This window comes from Bos javanicus, chromosome 2 (assembly GCF_032452875.1).
Source record: "Bos javanicus breed banteng chromosome 2, ARS-OSU_banteng_1.0, whole genome shotgun sequence".
In the NCBI taxonomy this organism is placed as follows: Eukaryota; Metazoa; Chordata; class Mammalia; order Artiodactyla; family Bovidae; genus Bos; species Bos javanicus.
Window position 1 is genome coordinate 131232651 of NC_083869.1, and position 19378 is coordinate 131252028.

General features: G+C 53.6%; 1 protein-coding gene, 1 long non-coding RNA gene and 1 pseudogene across 3 annotated transcripts in view; 2 read left to right on the forward strand and 1 right to left on the reverse strand.

Moving 5' to 3' along the window:
• The first annotated feature begins 2095 nt into the window (after nt 1–2095).
• On the forward strand, nt 2096–2303 carry LOC133234017 (large ribosomal subunit protein eL39-like; annotated as a pseudogene).
• A 3318-nt stretch (nt 2304–5621) lies between these two features.
• Nucleotides 5622–8569, reverse strand: LOC133234028 (uncharacterized). 2 transcript variants are annotated; one of them, XR_009731952.1, is made up of 3 exons: nt 8277–8569; nt 7564–7708; nt 5622–7034 (listed from the first exon to the last, which is right to left on the reverse strand). It is a non-coding gene; the product is annotated as an uncharacterized LOC133234028 (long non-coding RNA). The 2 variants fall into 2 exon arrangements; XR_009731951.1 differs by having other exon boundaries at nt 7564–8569.
• Nucleotides 8570–8835: 266 nt separating this feature from the next.
• The window catches only part of ECE1 (endothelin converting enzyme 1), a 125284-nt gene continuing 114741 nt past the window's right edge, over nt 8836–19378 (forward strand). The window contains exon 1 of the mRNA XM_061394163.1: nt 8836–8969. Coding sequence (XP_061250147.1) covers nt 8967–8969 — 3 coding nt within the window. The 5' untranslated portion in view covers nt 8836–8966. The remainder of the gene's footprint in view (nt 8970–19378) is intronic.

Genomic DNA, 19378 nt, shown 5'->3' on the forward strand with positions numbered 1-19378 from the left:
TTGTAATCAGATAGCTGTTGTTTAGTTGCTCAGTCATGCCAGTCTCTCTGCAACTCCATGGACTGCAGCACACCAGCCTTCCCTGTCTATCACTATCTCCTGGAGTTTGCTCAAACTCATGTCCATTGAATCGGTGATGCCATCCAACCATCTCATCCTCTGTCGTTCCCTTCTCCTCCCGCCTTCAATCTTTCCCAGCATCAGGAATCTGATGAGTCAGTTCTTCACATCAGATGGCCAAAGTACTGGAGCTTCAGCTTCAGCATCAGTCCTTCCAATGAATATTCAGGGTTGATGGAGGTGGATTCAATCCCAGGTTGTCACTTTGGCCTGGGGAAAGTCACTTCATCTCTCTGACCCTCAAGATCTTCATCTGTGAAAATAGGGGTTATGGGAAGGCTAAACCAGATATGCGTGTGCAGAGAGGAGATGCTTGTTGATCGGACTGCATCCTCCAGAAGAGGCCTTCCGTACAGCTTGATGGACGTTTATTGAGCACCAGCTACAGGTTGGCCCCTGTTTCTGGGGCTACAGCGCTGGCAGCAGACAGAGGAGACAGGAAACACAGGAAACAGGCTGGGCTGGACAAAGTGGAGGGGCTCCGTTAGCCATTTAACATAGGCTGTGGGAGCCCCAGTCAGACCTGAGATGGGGCACGGTGTGTAGGGTACAGGCTGACTCCATCAAAGGCCTCTTTCCTAGGACCCTGGGTTTGGGGAAGTGAACATTGATCAAACAACTACTTTACATTAAGTCTTTTGCTTTTGTTGGCTCACTTGAGCTTCAAAACAGCCCTTCAGGACAGGCAACATCTCTGGTGTTTTCAGTTCAGTTCGGTCGCTCACTCGTGTCTGACTCTGTGACCCCATGAACTGCAGCACGCCAGGCCTCCCTGTCCATGACCAACTCCCGGAACTAACTCAAACTCATGTCCATCGAGTCGGGGATGACATCCAACCATCTCATCCTCTGTCGTCCCCTTCTCCTCCTGCCTTCAATCTTTTCCAGCATCAGGGTCTTTTCCAATGAGTCAGTTCTTTGCATCAGGTGGCCAAAGTATTGGAGTTTCAGCTTCAGCATCAGTCCTTCCAATGAATATTCAGAACTGATCTCCTTTAGGATGGACTGGTTGGATCTCCTTGCAGTCCAAGGGACTCTCAAGAGTCTTCTCCAACACCATAGTTCAAAAGCATCAATTCTGGTGTTTTAGAGATGAGGTTCAGAGAGGTGTGGAACCTTGGCTAGGCTCTCAGCTAAGGACAGAATCCACTTAGAGTCTGACTCCAGAGTGGGATCTCATCCCACGGTCCCCAGCCCTAATCAGATGGGGTCTTTGGGGGCTCCCAGCCCACCATCCTTGCTCTGACTGGCTGGGCAGTCTCTAGGGAGCTCTCCCCTTGACTCAGTGGGGCTGGGCAGCTGGTCTGCTTTGAGGGCACCTGGCTCGATGCCTTTCTCCTGTCCCCACCTGCTCCCCCAGCTGAAAGCCAAGGACACCCAGGAGTGGGAAATAGTGCCTGGCCTGGGATTGCTCCTGAGAACGTAAGCCTTCAGGTTTCAGGATAAAAGATACCTTCCTGAGTGGCAAGACACACTCCTAGCCCCAGCTCACCCACGGTCCTCACTGCTCTAAATACACCAGACACTGGAGCCTTCTTCCTGTCCTCCTGTGTTCTGACCACATCCGGGTCTGTGCACAGGTGGCTCCCACTGCCTGAGCCCTCTGCCCTCCTCTGGGTGTGTGACTCCATCCGTCACACTCAGCTCCTCCCTCTCCAGTGCCCCTGCCCTCCCTGCCATGTGCAGCATCTCCAGAACCCAGCACCTCTTCCCTGTGTGATCAGTTACATTTGCTGAGTTGGTCTTGACATCCTCTCCCTCCTGCCTGATCTAGCTTGCCCACCTTGGCCCACTCTACTTCTGTGCCCTTTCCCATTTCTCTATGACTTGACTCTCTTTGGCTGTCAACCAACACATTCATGTGACCAAATGTTTTTGTTTATGATCAACATCTTCTCCATTTACCAAAATGCAGTGAAGTGGCTGCTTGGTGTTAAAGCAAACATTATAAAACATGAATTTAAAAGAGCTCTTTTCTCTTCTCCGCCATCCTATGTGCGGTTGAGTTCTCTCCTCACCATGTCTTCTCACAAGACTTTCAGGATCAAGCGATTCCTGGCCAAGAAACAAAAGCAGAATCGTCCCATTCCTCAATGGATTTGAATGAAAACTGGCAATAAAATCAGGTACAACTCCTAGAGAAGACATTGGAGAAGAACCAAGCTGGGTCTATAAGAAGCAAGCTGGGTCTTATTATAAGAACCAAGCTGGGTCTTATTATAAGAAGCAAGCTGGGTCTATAAGAAGTGGTCTTAACATGTGTGGCACACATGTTAAGACCACTTTTTTAAGCAGCCAAATCACAATGAAAACATCACTACTGTAATGCTTGGCCCATGATGTTATTTCCTCACTATGAGTCTGAGACCCAGTAATAAATATAAAACGTTGGAATTGTTATTGTATTATATGGTTTGTGATGACGTACTGAATAAATACTGTCAGTTAGGACATGGGCCTGTCCAATGATAGAAATGTTCTCTAGCTACCAAGTACTTAGAAGTACAGCTTGTAAAATAGGAACTGGCTTTTAAAAATGTTGTTGTCTTATTGTTCCCTATAACTAGCAGCTCTTACACCTACTGTTATAGGAAGTACACGTATGTGTCATCCTTGAACCTGAAGGCAGCACCTTTTTAAAATAAACCGTGGGGGGAGGGGTGCTTGCCACAAGACATGCAGGATCTTAGTTCCCCAACCAGGGATTGAACCCACTTGGCTGCCAGGAAAGTCCCATAAAAAGCATGTTTATGTGCTATTCTATGATGTGGACCAGGGTTTGGCAAACTGATCTGCCTGTTTTTGTATGGTCTGTGAACTAAAGTTATGCATTTTTAAATGGTTGAAAAAATCAAATGTTTTTGACATTTAATAAATTCAAGTTTACCTACCAAAAAAAAATAAATAAATAAAACATGAATTTAAAAGAGAGGTTGAAAGCCATTAGAAGGAGATAGGGAGAGATCTTTTTGGGCTTCTGGACTGAATTAGTAACTGAAGTGGAATATATAACTTACCCAAGAGTGTTCTAGCAGCCAAAGCAAAAGGGGAAATGGCAGTGTGGTTCTGGGGTGACTTGGTTCCTTGAAAAACCACACCCTTACCCCCTCAACTGATAAGGGCTGTAGATAAAAAAACTACCGGCAGGGAAGACCTTTGAGGAAGTGGGTTTCCAGGCTCCGCATGCCTGTCCCTCCTGGCAGTCTCTGTGCTCATCCCAGCTAATGCTCAGGAATTTCTTCTGCTTCACTGCTCCAACCTGGCCTACTTTCCCCAGCTCTGGGCTCCGCAAAAGTAGTGGGTCTCCCATCTGAGAAACGTCAAACTTGGGCCAGGTGACCACTGTGGGGGAAGCAGCAAAGACTTAAAAACTGAAACAGGGACTAGAATAGATGACCGATTCAGGTCCAGCCCTCAGAGTCTGTGAGTTTATGCCTGGGTAACCGAGGTGCAGCCCAGATTCCCAGCCAGCTCCGGTTCCTGTATGCTCCTTCAGAGAAAACAAATTCACACATCACAACTTGAAAGCTGCCTTACTCTGGGTTAGTGACCATGTTCCACGCAGCTTCAGGCTCTTCATGTAGAAAACAGGGACGATACTGATCACAAGGAATCGTGGAGTCAATGACAGTGCATGTCTAACTTTTATTTATGTATTTTCCTACATGATCAGAAGCAGAAAGGGTTTTGAAGCTCCTTAAAAAATCAACAACAACAAATAGAACTAAGAAAGCTACATTAACCAGAAGATTAAAATCAGAAAAGTTATTTCAGGGACTTCCCTGGTGGTCTAGTGGTTAAGACTCTGTGCTTCCCCTCCCCCGCCCCTCCCCTAAAGAAAAGAAAAAGAAAAGCTATATCATCCCTGCTCCCTACTTTCTGGCTCTGTGACCTTGGGCAAGTTGCTTTGCTTCTCTGAGCCTCGGTTTCCTCATTTGTAAAGTGAGATAGCAGTATCCTCCCCCGTGGGTATTACAGAGTTGAACAATACGGAAGAGTGATTAGCACACTGTCTGGCATACAGTAAGCAGGCAATGCATTGTAGCAATCTTATTATCGTGTAATCTCATTTTTTGTTTATAAGAAGAGTAACCTGGGTAAAAGCTGAGCCACTTTGAGGCCAGTCTCAAATCCTTATTGAATTAGAAATATCATTTCCTTTCCCCACCACACAAAAAAAAAAAGCAATTCAAATGTTTATTCAGTACTTCCAAAAATGTTAAAGATTTCATTCATTTAAAGATTTCATGCATAATTTCAACATAACTTCTTAACATTCCTTTTCCTCTCTTTGTTCCTTCTTCTCTTCTTCCCTCCCACCCTCTGCACACAGCACACACATCTGTCTTCCGAGTCCCTCAAATATTTTCTCAAAGCTCAGGCTTCACGGCTCTGGCTCCCTGGCTCCTGCTCCAGCCTCTCCCGTCTCCTCCCTTCCAGCATCCTCTGCCCTGTCTCTCCTGGCTTGTGTCTTTCTCCTCCCTCACCCTGTTACTCAGATCCACAGGACAAAGCCAGGCTGAAGATACCTGAACTACAGTTTTCTTCCTGAAAGGTAGGAGGGGGACTTCCCTGGTGGTCCAGTGGTTAAGAAATCTGCCTGCCAATGCAGGGGACACAGGTTCCATCCCTGGTCCAGGAAGATTCCACATGCCAAGGGGTAACTAAGCCTCCTCCGAGGGGTAACTACTGAAGCCCGCACATCTAGGTCCTGTGCTCTGCAAGGGGAGAAGCCACTGCAGTGAGAAAACCCCTGCTTGCCACAGCTAGAGAAAGCCCGCATGCAGCAAGGAAGACCCAGTACAGCCATAAATAAATAATTTTTTTTAGTAAAGGAAAAGCAGATATAATGTGAGCATCCAAAATATGTTCCAATGGTCCTGTATTTAAATCATGTAAAGTGACAAGTATGGGGCCCAGGGCACATTTGATAAACAGCATCTACTGTTGGTCAGGACTTAATGGACCTCCAATCCCTCACAGAAACTCAAACTGCCCAACTGAATCAGAGTAGCTAGTGGCCCAAGGAGAAAAGGATCAGGCTGGAACATCCTGGTCCCCAGCCCCATCCCAGGCAACCTCTCTACAGCATTGGGTGAGTCAAGAAATAGTCTAATTGGATCTGACAAGCTCTGCCTGCCCTCCTGGACCAACCTCCTAACGGGCTCCTCCTTACTACATCCTCTTAGACAGGCTGGTGGGTGGGTGTGTGTGATAGGGGAGTCTGTTCCTAGAGAGTCTGGTGATACTCTCCAGGATCTCTAGACTATAGCTTCAGTTCTGTTATGGAAGACAAGACAAAATAAAAAATCGAATAGCTCTTTTAACGAGTCTCATTTTGTCTGCAGACCTATAGCTGTCCAACCTATCCAGACTCTGACTTGGTACGTGGTATCAGCAACCCCCTATCCAAATCAGTTAACCGCTAAGGATTCCTGGGGTACCCACTGTATGCTAGACATTACCATCAAGATGATAACAGAGGAAAAGTGGAGGAAGAATACCAATAAAAACTGTTGCCATTTATTGAAGGCCTATGAAATATAAGCCTCTCTACAAATTCTGGAGGATTCTTCTTGGACCTGCATTGGGAAGATCCCCTGGTGAAGGAAATGGCTATCCACTCCAGTATTCTGGCCTGGAGAATTCCATGCATAGTCCATGGGGTTGTAAAGAGTCGGACACGACTGATCAACTTTCACTTTCACTTTTCACACTTGGATCTTGCTGAGTCCTGAGGCTGGGATAGCTAGACCCACATGGACTTCAAACACCAGGTACCTCTGAGACCCTCAGGCTCGGTGGCCTGGCCAATCAGAACCCTTGGTCACACTGATTGGCCAAGGAATGGATACATATTTCAGTAACAGCCAATGAGACTTGGTTTGGCGAATGCTGTTAGAACTGTTGGGAAAAGAGTCTCTGTTTCTGCTGGAGCTGTGGGAGATTAGGATGCATGGCTAGAGCTGCTGGCAGCCGCTTTGTGATTAGGAGGAGAGCCTGCCAGAGAATGAGATCAGTAGGGAGGGAAAGAATCTTGAGGGACCAAGAGACTGACCCTGAATCCTGACGACATCATCTGAGCTCCTCAGTGCAGCCATGCCTAGAGCTTGCTCGACCCTGTCCTTACCATTTTAAGGTAGGTTTTCTGCCAGTTCGAGCCCTGATGCTCTGACTACTGTACCCAGAAACCTGAGTGTTTGGCAGAAGCATCCTCAACATCCAGTCTATAGGAGCCTGACAAGGGAATCGGGTTCTCCTGCCACACAACTGCCCACGTTTCTGTCAGCACAGTGAGCCCACAAAGGCCAACAGAAGCAGTATGGCGCCAGAACGAAGGAGCAAGTCCTCCTAGGCTCGCTGTGTCACCTTGGGGGAGTCACTTTCCCTCTCTGAACGTTCACTTTCCTCACCTGTAACATGGGGCCGGGGTGGGAATCATGGTATCTGTAGAACAGTTTTGTTCCCATGAGGCTGTTTGGGGAGGGGAATACTGGGGACCCCCGAGGAGCTGGAGGTGAGGGTCAGAATGGGCAGCACATCTTCTCCCTGCTGTGCCCCGAGCAGCATGAAGACCAGGGCCTGTCTTTCCCAGGCAGCCTGTGGGATGGAACAGAGAAGACAGCTCGAGTGCTGGAAGTCCTCAGTTCTAGTCCTGGTTCTGCCGCCAGAACAGGGTCTGCCTCTGGGTATGCGCCTCCCCTGCCGGTGTGTCCCCTTCAGAAGTGGAAAAGCCACGCCCTTTCTCCTCGGTTTTCTGGAAGGGTCAGGATCCTGTCGTGTTCACTGTTGTGCATCTCCAGTACTCAGCCCAGCTCCTGCCTCACTGATCCAGCAATCCAGGATGCCCATCATGCGAGCAAAAGAACTGCGGTCAGGATACCTGACCTTTCTTCTCTTCTTTTCGGAACATGCTGTTGGAGTATGACACATACAGAAAAAAGGCACAGATCCTAAGGAGGCTTCACAGACAGCACATCCCTGTACCCAGCCCTCCCACCCGCAAACCACCCTCTACCAGCGCCTGGAAGTCCCCTGGTGCCCCCATTCCAGTCATTCCTTCCACAAAGGCAAGGCTGGCTTCTGACAGCATCAAAGTGCTTTGGACTTTATAGAAATGGAGTAACGCTCAACATTTTCCAGTGATTCATAGCTTACAAAGAGCCCATGTGTACACAAACTCATTAAATCTTCACATCAGTACTGAGGGGTAGGCAGGAATTACAAATTCTACTTTACAGAGGAGAAAACCAAGGCTCAGAGAGAAGGGAATCCCCTGAATTACATCACTGGTAAGTGGACTGCCAGGATAACTGGTTCCATTTTCCGGTCTCCCTGGATCTCAGAATGTCCCTCCAGGCATTAGGATGCAGTTCCCAGGAATGGTCTGGGCAGCTGATAGTATAAGTTACCAGTCCTCCAGGATGGAGAGAAGGCACAGACCTTCAGTCCAGAGAAGATCTGGGCACCTTCAGGGCAGGGCCCACCTCTCCCTTCTTTCAATCCGTGGCACTCAACAAACTTTGTGAATTCTGGCAAGTGGCCCCCCTCCCTGTCTGCTTCCCTCCAAGCTGGAGAATTCAGAAGGCTGTTGAACGGAAACAGGGAGAGTTATTTCCCCAGCCCCCTCCCTGCCCACCAGGTGGCCACATACACTGCCCAGGTTCCATGGTCTCATTTGGCTCCTGGCGCACTGTGCCCAGGATGAACTCTTACACATCCTTCAGTGTCCCAACTCCCATGTTCTCTGGAATGTCTGTTTCTCCTAACCATCCACTTATCCCAGAAATTAACCCGCATTAATTTCTCTTTCTCAACACAACACAAAGTCACACGGACAAAACACACTCTGGCTGTATCTTTCTCTCTCTCTCTTTTTCACAAACTGGGCTGCATATACAGTTGTTCCAAATAATAGCCACGGCCCTCGCAGGTCTGCACATGCGAACAAACACAGGCTACACCACAAAACCACAGGATTTGGTTTCTACTTGTTTACAGCTGAGGCACAGAATATCTTTCTACCATACCAGCGTGTGTGCACAACAGGCCCAAGAGTACAGATCACACACCATACAAACACACAGACACACACTTCCTTCACTCAGGCAACCACACAACCACATGTAGAGACAGTCCTTCCCTGACATACAGACCGGTGTAGGCGCGGGGAAGCATCAGTCCTTCACTCTGGTTCCATCCCTCCTCTTTTCAAGCCTCTCTCACTCTTACACACACACACACACACACACACACACACACACACACACACACACACACACACACACACACACACACACACACACACACACACACACACACACACACACACACACACACACACACACACACACACACACACACGGGCGCGCGCGCGCGCGCAGCTGCAATGCCCTGGCTCACACTCCGTGCAGGCACCAAGCAGGAAGACAAAGGTCGCCGAGGCTCCCGGCGCCGCGCACCGAACGCAGCTGAGCGGCTCCCTGGCCTTGGCCGGTCCCGAGCCGGGTCTCGGCGAGGTCTGGAGCCCGCGCCCGGCGCCGGAGCCCCAGCCCGGGTCGGCCCTCGGGGGTGCGCACGCGGCCCCCCGGCCCCGGCCCCGGCGCGCCGAGAGTTAAGGCGCGGGCGCGGGCGGGGAAGGCGGCCCCGGGCGTGATTGGCCGCGCCGCCCGGGCCCCGCGCCCCCGCGCCTCGCCATTGGTCCGTCGGCGGGCCCGCCTCCCGGGGCTCAGTAGCGCGAGCCGCGCTCACTCGCGGGGTCCGAATCTCGCCGTCCGGGCAGCGCGGCCAAGACCCGGGAGTGGGGCCGGGAGCGCGGCGCGGGGCCGGAGCGGAGCGCGCGAGCGATGGTGAGTGCCGCGCCCGGCCCGCCTCGACCGTGGGACTCGGGGCCGGCCCGGTGCGCGGGGGGCCTGGGAGCCGGCTGCGGCTGTGGGGAGGTGTGCAAGTCGGAGGGCGCGCGGGCCGCGCTCTGCTCGCCTGGCGGCGCCGCGCTCTGTTCCGTCGGGGGCGGCTGGAGGGGGTCGGGGTGGCCGCTTCGGTTCGTGCTCCCTTGGTGTGGTTTTGCGCTAGGGTGTCCGGAAGTCCCTGAACGTGGCTGGGCTTGGAGACCCTCGGCGGGTTCCGTAAGGGGGTCGGGGACCATCCGAAGCGCTGGATTCGGTAGGACCTGAGTGTCCCGGGACTCTGAGGCGGGTCTAGGACTGAGGCTCGGCTTGGAGCGTCGTGGATGGTTGCGCCGAGAGCTTCGGAGGCGTAGTTCGGGCGCCCCGGGACTACGGATCCACTATGCCCTGAGGGTTGAGAGTGGATGCTGTCAGAGACCAGGGGCCCCTGGGGGGACCCTAAGCCCAGCGATCTGGTCTCCCCAGCATGTCCCAGTAATGGGTCTTTATCGGAGGGGGTTGCTGAGGCCACTGACTCGGATGGGCAGTGGCACCCGGGAGAAGGGACATGGGGACTTCGGGGGGGCGGGGGAGGGGGGGTGGTGTTTCTGAAGTCCCCGGAGAGAAATCCGTTTGATCAGGCTGAATTCGTTGAGGCTGTTTTAGAGAGGAGGGTTGTTCTGGAAGGAAAGCCAAGATCTTTCAGTACCTCTCTGGGGCCTGGTGACCACCTTGCCATTATGGAGGCCAAGGCCACCTACTTCTCTGTGGCTTGTTTTCTCCAAGGGCAGGCCCCTCCGATTCTCTCTCTAGTCCTGCTCTGTGCCCTGTGGAGTGGATACAAGGCACCATGTAGGGCCTGAGGAGGGCATGAGTCAGTGATGGTGGCTGCCAGTCCCACGGAATATCCCGTTCTTCTTCCCTTCAAGCCAGTCCCCTCTTTTCTCACCCACGAGTGTCTGCCTCCCCTGCACCACCACGAGCCACTCCAGAGTCAGTAATAATGAAGTTATGGCTTGACTCCGCACCTAGAGGCACTTAGAGACCATCTTGGATCCAACCTACCTCTTTGATCTGGAGCCTCCCCCCTGGATCGCTCCTCGTGAACAGTTGCAGTGGCAGGGTGCTCACTCCCAAGTGGATCGGCACTTGATTTAAGGTCTCAGTATATGGGAAATAAAAAAAGGGTGACTTTGAGGTCATATCATCCACTCTGCCTCCAAGCCCACCCTGACCTTAGTTACTCAGAAAGAGAAATTTATCCTTCTCAAAAATCAGTTAAAGAAGGCGAGGTCACTGTGCCTTGGTGATACTTTTCAGAGCCTTACAACCTTCCAGCCTGTCAGAAAGACCCCTGGTTTTGTCCTTAAACAGACTTGGGTTTGAATTCTGGCTCCTCTACTTCCCCAGAGGGACAGGTGACATCATCACCTCTGAGTTTCCGTTTCCTCTTCACCTGTGAAATGAGACGATATGTCTTATCTCCCACGGATGGGGTGCAGATTTGCTGAGCTAACCCAGCAAGAGGGCTTTACTTGAGTACAGCTTAGTTTCCTTTCTGATACAACCTTAAGCTCCAGGTAGGAAGTTCTACCTGACATCTAACCTATTTGCTGAGTTACAGAAGAATGATTAAAGTTTATCATGTGGGGAGAAAAAGGGGAAGGTGATACTTAGAAAATCGGGCATTAGCTCATCATTCAACAAAGATTTATTGAACTCTTCTATATGCCAAGTCCTATCTAGGGAGGAAAAATATGGTCATAAACACCATGGTAAGAGCATTTCTGTGGGACTTCCCCTGGCCACCCAGTGGTTAGGGGCTGCGCTTCCACTGCAGGGCGCCCGGGTTCAATCCCTGGTCAGGGAATTAAGATCCCACATGGCACATAGCATGGCCAAACAAAAAAAAAAAAAGAGGGCTTTCATTAGTCCATAAATGTCCACACCATCCTCAGGCCAGGTGGCATGTCTTTAAGAGAGGTGGCGCAATGCTGCCAGGGGAGGGCTCCCTTCTGGATGGAGAGGTGGGAGAAAGCTTCACCAAGCAGGTGGCATCTGAATTGGAGAGAACATCCCAGGTCAGGGCACCTGTGCGAGCAGAGGTGTGGGAGTGTGGGAAGTATTCTTGGAAAGGGCCCAATGGGGCTTGGTCGGCATGTGGGCACCGGAGCGGCAGGAGAGAGGAGAAGGTGGCAGGGGACGCTGCTGGGGCTGGATGGTGGGAGGCTGGGGCAGGCCGAGGGGCCGGAGCTCCACGGTGGGTAGTTGGTCCACTGCAAGCGGGTGGGAAGAAGCAGACGTCAGGCTCCTCGGCCCCTGTCATTTTGGTTTCTCCTAAACACCAGGCCCTGCGCTCATTCCTGAGGTGGGGGTGATTCAGGGCTGCTAGAGTGTTTATTCCTTGGCTCTCCTGCTCCACGGGTTTTAAACAATTCAGCGTTCTTGCCAGCATTGCCAAGTTTCCCCTGGCCCCTGGGTTCCTAACGGGGCTCTGCTCAGAGAGCGTGTGGGCTGTTTCCTGTGTCCTGTCTCCATCTCCTTGATGGTCCCCAGCTTCCCACCTTGGTCTCTAACCCCTTGACAGGGAGTCAGCGCTGCTCTCAGAGGTTTCAAGTAGACGCCCTGCCGCCCCCCCCCCCCCGCCCCGCCCCTGCCCTGCAGGCTTGGGAGATGAGGGTTCTCAGGAGGCTTTTTGTGCCTCTGTCTCTGGTTGTCCTTATACTGCCCAGCAGCAGGCACAGAGAGGCAAAGGACATTGTCCAGGGTCACACAGCAAGATGGGACCAGAGCAGGCACAAACCTCCTGGATGTCTGGGGGGTTCCCAGACAGACAGTGTGGGGGAAGGAGGCCCAGCCTGCTCTTGTGGAGCCCTGAGAATGTTTCTTTACCTTCCCAACTAGGGGTTGAGCTGGAGGGTTGGCAGTCATCTTTACTGTAGGTGGCTGAGCTGAGAACCGGGTCCAGCTTCCAAGGGTCAAGACTGGGTGTACCACCCACTTGCTGCGTGACTTTGGATCACCTGTTCCTTCTCTCTGCACCCCCTTTCCTGCCAAGTGTGGCAGATTTGCTCCTTGTCAGGATCACAGGCCAGTACCACCTGGTACGCGACACAGAAATGCTTCACAAACTGTTGAGAACTTGCAGGAGGAGAAGGGGACGACAGAGGATGAGATGGTTGGATGGCATCACCGACTCAATGAGTTTGAGCAAGCTCTGGGAGATGGTGAAGGACAGGGAAGCCTGGCGTGCTGCAGTCCATGGGGTCACAGAAAGTCGGATGCAACTGAGCGACTGAACAACAACAACAAAATGACTGATTGAAGCTGGGAGGCCAGCTACATGCCCCCGAACCAGTCTGCAGGGAGTTCCCAGAGTACAAAGTATCTTTCCCCAGTGTGGCCAGGCCACTGTGCTATTGGGTCATTGCTTATAGGCACCTTATTAACTTTTGTTAAAGAATAGATACATTGTTTCCCAGATGGAATTGGAGAGACCAAGCCCTATCCTGGGGGAGAAGTAGGATTTAAGTAGTAGGCGGGCTACGGGGTGGGTTCAGCAGAAAATTTCAGGTGTTGGCCTAGACACAAACAGCTTGGCCAAAGTCCACGCTTTGATGTCTGCGGTGACAGCAACAAGGGAGGAGCCATCAGCAAATGTTTACGACTTTTTGTTCCCCTCAGTTTTTTCTTTTCAGTTAACTAGGTAAGCGCCTCGCCCTGGTCAAAGTGCTGCATCCATTCATTCATCCACCCATTCATTCATCCACCAAAAAAGTATGCCTGGCATAATGCCAGGAGCTGGGGCTGTGGGCATCAGTGTGGATGAGACTGGGAGGTCTGTTTTTCAGGCCGGCAATCAGGAGATATGGAGTAGGAAATTACAAGTGTGATTTCTGTTACCAAGGAGACACACAGGGTGCTGTGGCACAGATAGGGCAACCTGGGGCTGGAGAAAGGCTGCCCTAGAGGACATGCCATGAAGGTTGTGGCCTTAAAGAATGGGCGAGACCGGGAAGAGCATTCCAGGTGGGGGAAGCGGTAAGTGGGAGATGGGACAAAACTTGATGCTCTGGGAGTTAATTTGCCTGCAGGCTCAGAAGATGACGCTTGGTAGGTGGCCGGGGTGGGCGGGTACAGGGAGGGCCCGGTTCAAGATTTGGGGCTGGATCCTAAGGGCAGTGAGGGGAGTGACGTGGTCAGGTCTGCATTTTTGAGATCATCGCAGAGGCTGCTTTGCGGAGAATGGAGGGAAAGGGCAAGGCTGGAGGCCGGGAAACCCATTAGGAGACCGCTAGAGCGGCCCCAGGAGAGATCACAGTGGTCTCAATACCCACTGCTGCCCCCCAACCCTACCTCACACTCCCATCATGCTGCCCAGGGTGGGCGGTGCGGCGAGGAGGGGGTCTGGCCCTAGAGGTCTCCCAGAGCCCCCTGCCCTGTTGGCGTGGACCTTCCTCTTCTCCTGATTTCATGCAAATAACTAGCGAGTCTCTGGGAACTTTGATCTAACAAACGAGAAAGGTGAAGTTTCCAAAAAGTTCTGAAACAAGGTAGAAAATGGGGATGCAGCTTCAGGGTCCCCCTGGCCATGGGGGTGTATCAGGGAAGGCTTTCCAGAGGAGGCGGCATTTGAACTACTTCCTTGGGCCACAGTGAATGGAATGGAAGGCTACCAAGGAGCTAAGCTTTGGAGAGAGGACAGTAAGGAGATACTGACTCACTGGGAAGGACCCTGATGCTGTAAAGATTGAGGGCGGGAGGAGAAGGGGTGACAGAGGATGAGACGGCTGGACGGCATCACAGACTCGATGGACATGAGTCTGGGTGAACTCCGGGAGCTGGTGATGGACAGGGGAGCCTGGCGTGCTGCAGTTCATGGGGTTGCAAAGAGTCGGACACGACTGAGGGACTGAACTGAACTGAAAGAGGTATAGTCTGGCAGGGGGCAAAATTTAATGAGTAACCAGTGCTGACTGAACCCCACTGCCAGAGGAGGGTGCTGGGAGTCTAGGACCCGGGGGTCCTGCCCTTTCCCCAGTGGTCCTGAGGATGGGGTGCCCAGGCCTGTCTCGGCTCACTGACAAGCCTCAGAAAGGCTCCCTCTCCCCACAGGCCTCCTGGTGGGGGAGTTAGTGAGGGGCAGATGTAAACAGAGGAACAAGTTTCTGGAAAACATTCAGGAAATAAGCTGAAGGAGGATCCAACTTCAGGGAGGTGGGCCTGGCTGCTCGATCTCCTTAAAATCTTGGAGTGCTTGTGTTAAAGGGGGATTTGTAACCGCCTAATTCAACAGCGCTATCTTACAGGAGGAAAGACTGAGGGGTAAGGTGAGCGTCCACCATGTGCCTGGCACTTACGTGTCACCCTTGTGACCGTCACACCAACTGCAGGGAGCAGCTTCATCCCCATTATGGACCTGGGAAGGCTGAGGCTCAGTGACCAGCGGGGAGTTAGGACCTGTAAGCGGGCAGCAGCCTCCCGATCACTCAGGATCCTGGCCTCAATCCCACACTGCCACTCGGTTTGGCGGAAACAGCCTTCCTGGGAAACCCCCTGGGGACGGGGATGGGACTGTTGGGCTATGGCCAGAGACCCTGGGAGCTGGTTGGGGCTGGACGCTGGCCAGGCCGACGTATTCATTTCACCTTTGCCCGGCACTTGACAGTTGGTGAGGTCCTTCCGCCCACCCCCTTCTCCACCTGTCCGTGATCCCACGGCCAACAGGTGGCCAAGCCAGGGCTGAAACCCAGGCCCTTGTCCCCCAGCCCAGACCCCTGTCTCCCAGCTCCCGGCATTGCCCCGGGGGCCCCAGACCAGGTCCCCAGTGGCCCCTGGCTGGAGACATCCCCAGCCTCCTGACCTCATGCTCCCCGATTGTGAGGAGCGGCCCCTGACCCAGAAGACAAACCCTCCTCTTCCCCAGGCTCCTCCCCACCAGCTCCTCCCCTCCTCGGCTGGAAGGCCGGAGAGGGCTGTGGGCAGCAGGCAGGAGTCAGGTTACAGGGTAAACACCGCAGAGTCAATATTTAGCTCTCCTGGAACCGAGCCTGCCTCCCACGCGCCGCCCCCAGTGTGCGGGCCTTCCCGGAGCTGGTCACCAAAGGCAAGGCCAGGGGCAGAGATGTAGCTTCAGCCTACGGCCCTCCGCAAGACGCACTTAGTTTTACCATCTGTAAAATGGCGTGGCTAGAACAGACCGATTCAAGGGGTCCTTTTCAGCTGTGATATGCAGGATTCCAAGCATGATGCTCTGGTTCAGAGCACGGGTGTGGAGTTGGCCAGTCTGGGGTTTCCATCTCAGCTCTGCATTTCCTCCCTGCGAGGCTGTGGGAGGTCAGCCCCTTCGAGCTTCAGTTTCCCCAGTCTGTAAAATCAGCTGCTAACGGACCTGTCTTGGAGGATCACTGGTGAGGATTAACAAGATGACACATTGATGCGCAGAGTTTGGGGCACAAGATAAGAAGTGAGTGGGGCGTCCCTGGTGGCTCAGACAGTAAAGAATCTGCCTGCTGTGCTGGAGACCCGGGTTCAATCCCTGGGACAGGAAGATCCCCTGGAGGAGGGCATGGCAACCCACTACAGTATTCTTGCCTGGAGAATCCCTGTGGACAGAGGAGCCTGGCAAGCCACAGTCCATGGGGTTGCAAAGAGTCGTACACACCTGAGCAACTAACACACATAAACACAAGAAGTGAGTAAGTGGTGGTGGTGGCTGTTATTCCAGATAAACATTTGATAATCCTCTGGATCCAGGCACTGGGTTGCGTCACTTGGGGACAAGAACCAAGGGTGGGAACTGTAACCTCAAACCCTCCTAGTACTTGGGCTAGGGGAACCCAGGAGTTGAAAAAGCCCTTGGATTAACACCACACACACACACACACACACACACGAATTGAAAAAGCCCCTGGGTTAACACCACACACACACACGCACACACCCAGGTCCAGGACTGACCTCAGCAATCTGTGGCGTGAGAGGGGTGAGGGAGGAGGCAGAGGGGAGGACGGATGCATTTCCGAAGCGGTTAGTTCACAGGAGCTTCGCGTCCAGTACAGAGAGGGGCCGTTGCCTCCAGCCCTGGAGAGGAGGGGGCGTGGGGCAGGGCAGACAGGGAGGGGGCAGCTGCCGGCCGGCAGGTGTGGGCCAGGGTCCAGCCTGGCTCCCTCACTTTTTGCGCTGTCACCTGGGACAGCATGCCACCTCTCTGAGCTTCGTTTTCCCCGTCTCTAGTATGGAGATGGTGGCTCCTGTTTTGTATTCCAGTTGAAACACTTGTATCAGATGCTGTTTCGGAAGAACCTAGTTCCCTCCTGGCACATCCAGGGGGCTCAGCCTGTTTTATCAGCCTCTTTTATGGTCACGAGAACCACTCGCTGGTCCTGCTTATCAGCGTGCTTCTTGAGGGCATGAGTGTGAATTTTTAAAAATTGTGGCAGAGGGACTTTTCCTGGCGGTCCTGTGGTTAAGAATCCGCCTGCCGGTGCAGGGGCCATGGACTCGATCCCCGGTTGGGGGGCTGAGATCCCACCTGGCCACAGAGCAGCTAAGCCCGTGGGCCACAACCACTGAGTCCGTGCTCTGGAGCCCCTGAGTCGCAACAAGAGAAGCCCCTGCCCACCGCAGCTAGAGAAAGCCCACGTACCGCACCAAAGACCCAGTACAGCCATGAATGTAAAATTAAAAAGTTGCGGCATAATTTACACAAGATGCACACATCTTGTACAGCTCAGTTTTCACAGATGTACACACTTACATAACCACCACCTAGAGCAAAATATAGAACCTTCCTGCCGCCGCCAGAGAGTTCCCATGTGCCCCGCCCCCACTTCCCGTGGGAAGTTCCCATGTCAATCCCCCTGCTTCAGGGGGCCACTGACCTATCTTCTGTTCCTCTGTTTGGCCTGATTCTGAACTCTGTCTGCGTGAATTCACATGTATGTATGCCTGGGTCTGGTTTCCTTCAGCTTCCGTCAGCACTGAGTGTAGCTCCTCCAAGCTGTTGCCAGGACTCATGCCTTTGTGGGCTCTGTTACATGCAGCTGGTTGGATGTACACGTGCACGTCCGTGGATGGTGTTTGAGTGGATTCCAGGTAGGGGCGGCAGTGACATTCCCGTGCCTGTCTCCTGGGCGGGTCGGAGGGTCGGTGTGTGTTTCCTAGAAACTGCCACACATTCTCCAAGGAGGGCTCTGTTCACCGCTTTGCCCTGGACCCACAGCCTAACCTAGACTACCTGCCTGATGAATGTCCTTCTAAAGAAAGATGGAATTTGAGTCCTTGCTTTGTCTTAAGGCTTCAGACCTATGCCGATGGCCTCAGGACCTGACCGCTCTGGGCAGGGGCTCTGCCCAGATCCTGAGCTTTGTCTAGAAGCCCCTCAGTCCTCGGGGCAGGGCGGGAGTCTGGCCCGGGGGACCCCAGGCCGTGAAGCTCTACCACTGATTGGCTGTGGGACCTTAGGAAGTCCCTTCCCTCCCTGGTCCTCAGTTTCTGCTTCTCCCAAACATGGTGTGGATTGAAGGTTTCTGCGGCTCCCTGGTTTGGTGGGCTCCCCTCATCTGGGAGCATCTGCTCCCAATTGCTCTATGCTTCTCCACCTCAGGGCTTGCTCCGGTGCCCCTGTGTCCCGAATCTCCAAGGAAGGACCCTTTAGGAAAGTGGGTCGTCTCTTCATTCTTGGCACCCTCTATAAATACCTCCTCGTGACTCAGTCCTCTCTGGATGAGATTTCCCCCTGGCCAGAGGGGGCCCCTGGTGGTGGGATCCCCACCCATGGAGGCTCTGCAAAGGTAACAGGGCCACCCTGGGTCTGAATCCTGCCGCTGCTGGTTCTGTGACCTTGGGCAAGTGACTGCATCCTCTTCTGCAGGGTGATAAGGCTGAAGTGAGGTCCTGCCTCATGGTGGGGGCCGCAGAACCCCTGCCTGTAAGGAGCTGCCTTCTAGGAGAAGGAGCCACAGATTTTAAACAGGCAAACCAGTCAGCCAGAAAGAGCCCATCAGAGAGAGGAGAGAAAAGGAACACGGGGATGAGGCTGTGGGAACGGGAAACTCTAGATGGCTGGGGAAGGATGAGGACGGGGCGGCCAGGCAGAGATGCGGGGAGAGGAGAGAATTCCAAACAGGATAGCCAGTGCAAAGGGCCTGAGACAGAGATGAGGGATCAGGCACATTATGAGTGGCTGGAAGGCTGATGGGACTGGCTGATGGATGGAGGGAGCAAGGGGGAAGTGGGTAGGAAGAGGTGGGTGTGGAGAGGCCAGGTCCTACAGGGCCTTGTCAGGCTTGGTTCATGGGGAGTTGGCATTTCCTCTTTTAATTAATTTATTTTTGGTTGCACTGGGTCTTCCTTGCTGTGCGTGGGCTTTCTCTAGCTGTGGCCGGCGGGGCCTAGCTGCTCTTTGGTGTGGTCCACGGGCTTCTCATTGCCGTGGCTTCTTCTGTCGCCGAGCACAGTCTCCAGAGCATTTGGGCTTCCGTAGTTGCAGCCTGCGGGCTCAGTAGTTACGGCACACAGGGTTTAGTTGACGCGGCATATGGCATCTTCCTGGACCAGGGATCAAACGTGTGTCCCCTGCGTCAGCAGGCGGACTCCCGTCCAGTGTGCCACCAGGGAAGTCTGGCATTTCATTTTTCAGAGTGATGGGAAACCGCTGCAGGGCTCCAGACGGGGAGGGGACGCATTTGGCTTTAGGAAGGCTCCGGCTGCTGTGTGGGGAGATGGCCTGTAGGGGGCAGGAGTGAGGCAGGGAGGCAGCGCCCAGTGGGAGCCACCTTCACCTGTCCTGTGGGCAAAGGAGGCTTCTGTTAGGCCAGGACCGGGGCTTTGAGCAACTGCTTCAGAGGAGGAGAGAGAGGTGATAGGGCCATCCCAGGTGCTAAAGATGTTCCTGGAAGCTGAGCCTGGTGGGCAGAGAACTGACGCTTGGAGTCAGAGAGACCGGTCTTAAGACCTGCTTTTGAACTCAGCCTTCCAGAGCGAGTTTCGGGTCCTCCCAGAGGGACCCCTTTCCCAGCACCCCAGGCCCTGGGGACCCAGGGACATGGAGCAAGAAGGGCCCCTCCGCACCCTCTGCCGAGAAGTGAGGCGGAGGAAGTGATAGCCTCCAGGGCTCCCAGTCCTCCCCCCACCCCTCCTCCACAGGCTGCAGCTCCCATGGCCCGGCTCCAGGACGTCCTGGGGCTTTGTGGTTCCCGGGTGTTCCGGCCTGGTCTGAGGCAGGAGGTGGCCGCGAGAAAGCGGTCCTTCACCTTCCTCTGCCCCTGAATGGGTGGTTACTGGGTATCCTGCTGGGCTTCCCCAGTGGGTGGGGAGGGAAGCCACAGGGAGGGCAGGGCCTGGGAATTCACAGTCTCTTGAGAGCCACA